The following is a 9,994-nucleotide window of genomic DNA, read 5'->3' on the forward strand; positions in this document are numbered from 1 at the left end:
ACCTTCAGCCTGTAGACAGTGGGGGCTTAGTCAAGAGAGCGTCACAATGTCGGCTTTGGGAGCCGTCATTTTCGCTTTTTATAAGTGGCGACTGGCCGCTGGTCTTCATGTGTAGCTCCTTTGAGATGAAAGGCACGCGACCCCGGGCAGGTCCCTCTCAGGGCTGAGACTAGTCTAGACTTGAATGAGGTCTGTAGCACTTTGGTGACTTCTAGAACTCCCCAGCCTTTTGAGACTAACATGCTTAATTTCTGTGGAATTGATGCTTCCAAACCAAATTTTAAAATAAACCTAGATTGCAATTTGTCTGTAATCTTAAACTACCCCAAAGAGTAGATTTTTTTAAAAAATAAATGAGTGGACCTAAGAAAAGGACTGTGGCTTCTTTTTTAGTAAGGCAAAACATTATCTAGAATTATTATAGACTTTAGAGGTGAGTTATAGATTTTACTCTAACTTGATACTTTCAGAAAAACAGTTCAGTGAAAGTTACCTTAAAAAACTATTTTACCTCCTACCTCAGTTTAGATTGCTAGGAAACGAAAGCTTGGCATCTTGGTTTGTATTTAATTGAAGGACATTTCATATCTTTTGGATGAAAAGTAGTCCACAGAATAACAGAAAATAATTACTATACTAATGGTTCAAGGTCTGCCTAGTTAACTGTGAACCGCTCCTTCTTAAGTAATCTATCCTACAGGGTCAATCCCAACAATATGTGGCAATAAAAATGTTAGGGATGCTGGTAACATAAGAATGATGCTTTCTTGTTCATCAAAGGATCATTTATTGTTTGGAAGCATAACATATCTGCCTCTTTTATTTGCTTATTTTATGAAACTAGGCTTTAGTTTTGTATGTTAACCAGTTAAGCATCAAATATTTTTAAATGATTAAGCTCTGGTTTTGTAATATTACAAAAGGGTTTCTTTCTACCTGCTCTCTAGAAAACATCTAAAAAGTTTGCAATTGGCTGTCTTTTTAAGTCTCTTAGTGTGTTCACTTGCATCAACTTGAGTGGGCTTGTATACAAGGCTTTGAGCTCACTTTTGAAGGAGGCAGTAATGGCAGACAAGGTCATCTCATCTCAAGGAGAAAGAAGTGGTGAACAGTAAGGGTGTGTGGTACCTCAAAGGAGAGTGAGGAAGGGACCCCAGGACAGGAGCATGAAGTGGGTGATCATGGGGTGCATCTTTGGGAAAGCTACAGTTGACCTAAAACTTGGAAAAAAAAGAAAAGGTAAAAAGAGCTAGCTGATTTGAAATTGGGTGGGAAAAGAGATCCTTGTACCAGGAGCCGAATGTTCAAATGGTCTGGGGAAGGGGGGCGTGGTCTGCCAGGATGCAAAGGAGAGTGAGAGGGACAGCCCCTGGTAGGGACCTCGATTTCATTCCAACTTCACCAGAAGCACAAAGGTAGGGATGCTGTCCAGGAACAGAGTGTCCCTTGACTTTTAGGAAAGTAATTCGATTAGACCGGTTGAGGAGCAAGGTAAAAGACAAAGAGGAAATGGCAGCCCGGGCTGAAGAGACAGGGATGGTGTAAAGGAAGACACAGGTGACTTCTGGAGATGGGATTGTGAGGACTCACTCCTAGATAACATAGAAGGGGCAGGCAGACAAAAGCAGGCTCCCGGAACCTGTGTGGGTGGACATACTGGTTCTAAGACAGAGTTTTGTTATAATACATACTGTATTATTGGTTTCTAAGAGTAGTGGATGAGTAGGGATCTAAGAGCTGAAGCCTGGAGGGAAAGATCACAAAACAGTGCGATTCTGGCCTCAAGCTTTGAAGGGAGATAAGAAAAACAGCAAAGCTGGATTCTGGATCTATTGCTAGTAGCCGGGAGGGTGTAACACAGAGGGTTCCATGAAAGGAGGCCTTCGGATTTTTCTCCCTGTAAATTCTTTGTGCTTGTGTCATTGTATGCTGACAAAGCATACTTCTCCCACTCTCAGATACAAATTTAAAAATTCAGTTTTAAAATCAGCTGTGTTTTTGAAAATGGACTGATTTTATTTATGCTAAAGATCTGCTATTCGGTGTAAAGTTCAGTTATAGAAAACTAAATTAAATATGATGTTTAATTAACTAACTTCTACAAGATTACTTTTTTGGCCCAAGTTTTATATTCACATTGGTTTATTTTTCTCTTTCCTCTAGCCTTGCCAGCATTTACCAAAAGAGCCATTACCCCAGATCCAGCTTCAATCAAGGAAGATGCCACAAGTTTACCAGTGAATGGAACAACTCCACAGTCCAAGAAGGAGGAATATGAGAGCAAAATATGCAAAATGTAATTCACAACCTTACTTGAGTATTTTACAAATAACGCCCTATAGTTCTTTTTGCCATTTGGCTCAGATTATCCAAAGACACCATGTGGCTTTGGCTCCTTGGACCTGCCAGGCATTGACTAAGGTGGCGTCACAGTCAGTCTTTGTGAGTGAGAGTAAGTTTAACCAGTGGAAGTAATCTCAACGTATGAATGGTACACAGCTCATTTAGAGGCAGCTCATACAGGCAGAGAAAGCCATCATTTTTTCCTCTATATTTCCCCATTTTTCAGTGTCATACTTTTCCAGCCCAGCCTTGAATTTATAATTGATGCCTTTCAAAACTGACTGGCTGAAAAGGGGTGGGGGAAACGTTCCCTTCAGGTAAAGGTACCCAGCAGTTTAGGTTCAGGAGCATTTGGACGTGATTGATTTTTAAATGCTTTCTCCCTAATCAGTTCCCCTATGTTGTAACATATCATGGAGATGCCTGTGTAATATTAGACTGCCCTTTAAATCTTCACATCCATTGCCCGTCATCTCAGCAGTCTATCACGTGTAGTTTCTTATACCTACTCCAATTGTCATTTTTAATTGCAAAAAAATTATAAATGATAGCTAAACCATAGAGCACTGTGAAGAAGCCACAGCACCATTTATTTGTCATGGCCAAATGTCCCACTGTGATCACCCAAGGCATAGCCTGGCTAATCTCTGGTTTGCTCCGACTCAAGTCCCAGCACCGCTCTCCTGTGACAGTGGGGTTCACTCCGCAAGAGCCCCTGTATACTTTGGTACTACCTGACCGCTCCTCACATCCCAGCACTGTCAACATCATCGTGTTTGTAAAACCTCGTGCCTTTCCGTGTCCATCTACCAGTGAAGAAAATTTTATATTAATATGCTAAGTAATGGTCATCATCCAGGAAGTGGGTCCCGCTGGGCCAAGGTGGAAAGACTGCACAGATACAGAAACAATAAAGCAATCCTTTGTAATGTACATTGCATGTTGTGTCTATTAAAACACACATGTTTATTGCATTTCTCACATTTCGTGAAACTGCTGTATTTTCATTCAAAATACGTCTTGCTACCTTACCATGACACTTGGGGTGTAGAACAAATGAGCCTTTTCTCTCTCTTTATTTTACTTTTTTAAATTGATTTTTAATGAGCTCTACATTTTTCGCTGCTCCCCTCCCTGCCTCTCCCTTCCCGTCTTCAACCCTCCCCCAAGGTCCCCATGATCCCAGTTTACTCAGGAGATCTTGTCTTTTTCTACTTCCTATGTAGATTAGATATATGTAAGTCTCTCTTAGGGTCTTCATTGTTGTCTAAGTTCTCTTGGATTGTGGTTTGTAGGCTCATTTTCATTGCTCTATGTGGTTTACCTATGAGTGAGTATATGTGATAATTGTCTTTCTGTGTCTATGTCAAGAAGTCAGTATTTCACTGCACCATTTCCCATCCTCCAGCTGTTACGCTCTTTCTGTTCCTTCCTTCACAAAGTTCCCTGAACCCTGCATGGTGGGACACTGACCTAGCCGAGCGCTCAGAATTACTTCTGTGTGCTTTGACCAGTTATGAGTCTCTTTGTTAACCACTACTCACTGCAAAGAGAACAGGGAAGTGAATGAAGGTTCTCTGACCAAAGTTAAGAAAAGCATATGCCTATGTGTATGAATGGAAATACTTAGCTGCAGTTTGATGGTGTGACCATTTACAAAGTAACAGCAGTGGGTTCCCCCAAAGACCTATGACCTCCCTGTTGTGGGAGCTGCGGGCCTGCTTTTCATCCCACCCAGCTCCCACATGGCTAGCTTTACACCAGAAATAACAACACACAAATTGTTTTCTTTTAAACACTGCTTGGCCCATTAACTCTAGCCCTTACAGGCTAATTCTCATATCCCGATCAACCCATCTCTAATAATCTGTCTTACCGGGAAAGATTCAGCATGTCTGACCTGGCAGCTTGCTTCATGGCGTCTGCCCGGGAGAGGGGAGCATGGCCTCTGAGCTCACTTCCTCTTCCTCCCAGCATTCTGTTCTGTTTACTCCTCCCACCTATGTTTTAACCTATCAGGGCCAAGCAGTTTCTTTATTACTTAACCAGTGAAATCAACAGATTGATATATGACACTCCCACATCACCTCCCTTGCCATATTTTTTAAATCAGGATTGCAGTACCAGGCATGAGATTCCCCACTATGCAGCAGGCTTTATTTTTACCTCCCAGAGCCAGCAACTCTTTCCCTCCTTCGGCAGGGTAGCCTGGACTGTGTGTGGTAAGAGCCATATTGCTGGTAGCACTGGGACTGGAAGGGTCCGACCTTCTGCAGTGCACCTGGTCCAAAACTTAATTTGAAGATTGACCTTTTTGGTTTAATAATTTTGATTCTTCTGGCCATCTTTCTCCCTAAACACGCTAAACTTCAATTGAAGTTGCTGAAGGCCACAGAGGAAAGGAACACAGCTGGGAGAATTCTGGCTTGCTGTTTTTCTCCCTGGGTGAGGTCATATTATTCCCCTGACCAGTGTCTGACTTGACGGTTGGAAACCAGTTGGTTATATAACATTTTCTGTACCCAGTTTCCCAGAACTAACTTTATTCTTAGTATAGCTTATTGATGTTCCCAGCAGAGAGAGAGGGCTGGTAGCAGAGTAAAGCAGTGTGTGATATCCTTTAAAGGTTGCTCATGTAGAAAGAAAGTACATATCCACTTAAGAAGCCTTTCTTCTTTGTGCCTATGGTAGATGTCTGCTTGTATTTTAAATCCCAACTCAGTGGTATGCCGTTCGTATTCACAACACATCTCATTGAAGGGGAGGAAAAGCGCTTGTATGAGAAGCATTCTCTTTCTAGTCTGTAGTAATTGGGACCAAATTTTTACAAATAAGATGGTCTGTTTACTAAGCAAAGCCATTCCCACTTCTGTTGTTTGCCTCAGGACTCGGGTACACTATAAACGCAAGTATACATCGTACGGCAGTGTGAATGAACACTGAGTCAGAGTCCTTTTTGAAAATTCTGATGCCCCCCCCCAAGGAAATTATCCCAATATTTTCTCCCCATTTTAGACAAAATAAACAAAGTTTGTGATTTTCACGGCCTTCACATGAGGAAGCGGTTCTCACGAAAGCAGCTGGCTTTCTTGGCTCCAAACTAAAGCACAAGCCGTAAGCTGGAAAGCAAATCGAAGCATTTGTATATAAAGGCATTCCACCCTCCAAAGTATGATATAAAAATAGATACCTCTTTCAACTTTTAAGTCCTCAAATATTTAGCAACAGAAAAATAAGGTATTCCTATTTGAGGAAAGCTATCTAAACCATGGAAGATCTCACTTAGTGTCTTCCATATAAACACAACGCATCTAATTGAAGGGTAGGGAAAAACGCTTATACGAGAAGCAGGGCTTCAGATTCCAAGCCCCCAGATGCATTCATTGAAGAGGTCACCCTTGCTTTCGATGGGAAGCAAAGCAATCGAGTCTGCACTGTCTGGACAAACCAGTTCCACCCTCCCTCCAACTCAGCCTGCCCCATCTTAGCTCCTGTTACATCTGTGCCCGTGTCCCACCTACATCCACACCCAACACATGTCTTACTACTTCCCCAAGCCAGTTGGCCTCCAATGTCTCCTAGCCATGCAGTTTGCATGGAAAAATTGGCTGGTGGGGGTAGGGAAGGGTGGCGGGTGTAGCACCTCAGTTCTTTCTACAGTCAGTATGCATATATGCTATATGAATATAGACAGAGATGAGAAGTTCATGTCAGGTGGCGTTTTCACTTGCTTCTCTGCCTCATTTGTGGAGACTGGTTTCTTATTTAGCCTAAAACTCATTGATGTTGCTAGCCTGGCTGGCCAACAAAGCTACTGCCTCAGTCCTGGCCTTACAGGTTGCTGGGATCAAAGTAAAGGCCTCATATGTTCAAGATCTTCTGAGATCCCCATCCCTAGAAAAGCCTTTGGTTGTTAAACCACACAATTTTTAGTGTTCCTGTGGTTGAAATCCTGGGAGTACTATAGCTGGCAATCTTTTCTTCCCTGGCATAGCTCTCCATAGGCTAACTGCAAAAAGCCTGTGAATAGAAAGTTTCCACCTTTAATTTTGTTCATCTGTCATACCCTACAATTGCTGCTGTTTTCCCATCATTATATACAGCCATTTGCACATTGTGTTTATTTGTACATCAGGTCTCTGCAAACCTATTTATATTGCTTTCTTTGCCTTATAGCAAAAAGAACAGGTCCCAAATAGGGGAAGAGTTGCAGATGAGATTTAAAATTTTAATTTTGAAATCAATGCCCTCTGTAAATTTTTCCCTTTCTCTGATCATCCTGCATAACTCTAACTCAGTGTTATCCCTAGGGTTGTGGTTGTGTTTGCCCACGTTTGCTGAGCACTTTGATGGGTAAGGCACTGAAGGATGTCAGAAATGCTGTAAACCGAGATAAACAGAGGAAGCTGGGTTGCCTTCAACAACACATTTTGGACTGTTTGTGGGTCAGGAAGAAATCTGTCTCTGAGGAAGGGTGGGGGGCAGAGCTTTGTGAGAAGCCCCGTTGGGCTGTATGCATGCTGTGAAGTTTGTATCTGCTCAAGACTGCACTAATCTGTAATATTATTTCTTTACCTCTTGCTAGCAGCTCAGATCTGGATGCAAATGGCCTTCTTCCTAGTAGTTCTTTTTATCTGGGTGTCTCATGCCTGTCTGTCAGTTTGAATTTTTGTTTTATTTATGCTGCCATTAATCCCATTGGGAGGGAAGATCCATGCTTGGTTTACGATTGAGCATTTTCAAAACTTCCCATCACAATGAACCTCAAGCTGTCACGTCACCAGAAGCAAAGCAGCTATAGTGGCAAAGCCATCCGCCAAGGTGGCTTTGAAAGGGCGGGTGCTAAAAGAGATTTGGAGCAATCGGGGAGTTTTTATGACTTTTTCCCCCTCGTCTACGGAGATGTATTGATTCTAACAAGGTACTTCTGCCTAGAGTCACAGGCAAAGGAGACTCCGCCCAACAGCTGCAGGCTGGAGAGACCTCACATTGCTGGCCAAGGTTCATTCGGTGCTTTGCCTGAGACCACAGCCAATAAAGCCAGTGTGTGCGGTGGAAAGAGTTTCCCATTTTTTTTTTTCCATTGGAAAAGTCTTTTGTGAGGTTAGTTTGACTGTTCTGAATTAACAGTGGTCAGTGTTTTAATTTTAGCTGCATGTAGTAAGCCTGCTGATTAGATTCCACTGAGGACAAATCATAATTTGGTGAGGACAATACATATCCTGAAAGCATGTGTTCTCAATGCGTGGCCACAAAACTAGCAATAGCCTATCACCTTGGAACTTTCTAGAACTAGGAACTCTGACTGTCCTTAAATGTACTGAACGGGGGCCCTTTGGAGGCAGAGCCAGCAACCAGTGATATGCTAAATCCGGGTGATTTTGTTGATGGTTGGTTTTAAGAACTACACTTCAATATTCATTTGATGTTAGCCTTCCTGGTATTTTTTTTTTAAACCTGCCTCTCAGGCAATGGACAGAATTATTATTCAACATTGGCTTGCAGTATTCCATATTGCCACTGAGAGTCCCAGCTCTGACTCCAGTTCTGAGGTTCTCAGAGTGAGGGACCTAAGGCAGCTTTCAAGGATACCTGGCTTACACCTGCTTCTCCTAACTGATTTCTATTAGCCAGGACTCGGTCTTCTAATTAGGAACCATCACTAAAGCACCCACTTAAGACAGGACCTATACTGTGAGGCTCACTATTATTTGAAGCATGCTCTCTGGTTACCTAGGGGATGTAATTATTTATATAGTGCTTTCAAAATGAAACTTCAAGGCTACAAAATACATATGATTCTGCTTCCCATCCTCTGCCAGAGCTCGGTGATGAATGGGGTCTTACGTCAGAAAGTCCATACTTTTGCTTGGGACTTGCCCTTTCACCTGAGGAAAAAAATCACTATTTCCACAATTTGGTTAATTATATTCAGTTCCAATTGAGAAGCTATTGCTTACTAAGTCTTGTTTACTTGGCTAGAAGAATCTTCAATATACATTACCACTCAAACTTTTAACTATTAAGAATTTCAAATTTTAAGCACTTGGTACATGTATAAAGTTGATTAGTGAGTGTATATGGTTGAATATGCATATGTTCTCAGAGCTGTAACTGCTTGAATATACTAAACTCTCACTGCCTGTCAACATTATCCTGTGCGGCCTTCTTGTCAGAAATGCAAATACAGTGAACTTTTTGAAAGAAAGCATCGAAAAGTTCTCATCACATGATAGCCAATTAGAGGAAAGAAAGCTAAACCCCTGAACTCATCATTGACCCTACCATTGACATTTCTAAGGTAGACGCCACATAGTTTGGATGGAACCATACAATCCCCAAATTAATGTTCTTGTTTCAGTGTGTTGCTTTTGGGCAACCTTTACATTCCAAAAGGTATGACCTGATGTGTTTGAAATAATTTTCCATCCGGGGGGTACCGTGTGAAGAATAGGGTTCCGTTCTCCATGTTATTGCTGGATATGCGCTGAGCTAGCTTCTTGTAGACAGCTCCCATGTGAGAGCAGGCCATTTCAGAGCCACTGAGATCCACATGTCCTACAGAACAGCTGCTGCGAGTCTGCTGCTGCGTCAAGAGCTTTGCTTCTGAACTTGAACCATGTGTTGTGCATTCCTTAGACCGATGCCCATGGTTTAAGCCTATTGTTCTCTCTCTTTAATTTTTGCCTCCAGGGGACTGACAATAGGATGTACAGTCACAGATTCTGGGACCACAGACCAGTTACAGAAAACCTTTCCCATGCATGTTCATGCAAGTAAATGATCAACCTCAATGTTTAGTCCCCTTAAATATTCAGTGTTTATTGCTCTTCTCTAAGGGTGACTACAAGTGAATTAGAAACAGAACACCCAAGAGACAATAAGTTAACATCCTGTGGGGAATGCAGCCATTCGATTGAAAAACAGGGATGTGTGGAGGATCTTTGTGTTCTGCAACATGGGAGACATTTGAAATCTCCCAGATTTCCTAATGTGATAACTGTTGCCCACTAACATGGTAAGTACCAGAGTAGAATCCATGTTCATCCCAACTCATCTCATTGCTGTGATCTTGTACATGCCTGATCAGTTTAACAAAAGAAACACCCCCGCCTTTCTGTACCAAATCATAACTTAACCTATTACCAGTACCATCATGGAAGTTTATTTAAGTTACCCACTATTTGGATGAAGAGCCAATTATAAAATTTATAATCCAAGTAGAGTCTGGGAAAGTCAGACCAAAGTAAATTATCATCGCCTTAATATCTACAGTGTGTTTTACAATTGTTAGCCAGAAGCCATATACAAATCTAGATAATTAGAAACATGATTAGAATGTTAACTGTTTTCTCATCTCTTTTAGTAAATAGTATGTCCACTGTTAGAACCTTGAGAGAAGCATAGAAAACTTCCAAATGCAACCAATGGCACCCAGCCACAGCCCACTTGTTGCAGTAGGCGCGGGCATGATAAATATGGAGCTCAGTCTACATCACAGGGTGCCTCACTGGACTCTTTGAAATTTGGGGTCTGTTTCTGCCTAATGAAGTAGCTGGTGTAGACCAAGTGTTCTGTCGGAGAAGCCGCTTGTTGGTCCCGACTGCCCAAAACCAAAATAACCACACAGAAACTATATTAATTAAAATAC

The 9,994-nt window shown here is 42.0% G+C and overlaps 1 protein-coding gene across 3 annotated transcripts in view; it reads left to right on the forward strand.

Moving 5' to 3' along the window:
* The window catches only part of LOC121434350 (centrosomal protein of 128 kDa-like), a 359,842-nt gene extending 356,585 nt beyond the window's left edge, over positions 1 to 3,257 (forward strand). For all 3 annotated transcript variants that reach the window (XM_041633226.1, XM_041633227.1, XM_041633228.1), the window contains one exon: positions 2,164 to 3,257. In XM_041633226.1, coding sequence (XP_041489160.1) covers positions 2,164 to 2,300 — 137 coding nt within the window. In that variant the 3' untranslated portion in view covers positions 2,301 to 3,257. The remainder of the gene's footprint in view (positions 1 to 2,163) is intronic.
* The last annotated feature ends 6,737 nt before the right edge of the window (positions 3,258 to 9,994 follow it).

This window comes from Microtus oregoni, unplaced genomic scaffold (genome assembly GCF_018167655.1).
Source record: "Microtus oregoni isolate MIOR12 unplaced genomic scaffold, Mior012 000043F_ref0000047, whole genome shotgun sequence".
Taxonomy (NCBI): Eukaryota; Metazoa; Chordata; class Mammalia; order Rodentia; family Cricetidae; genus Microtus; species Microtus oregoni.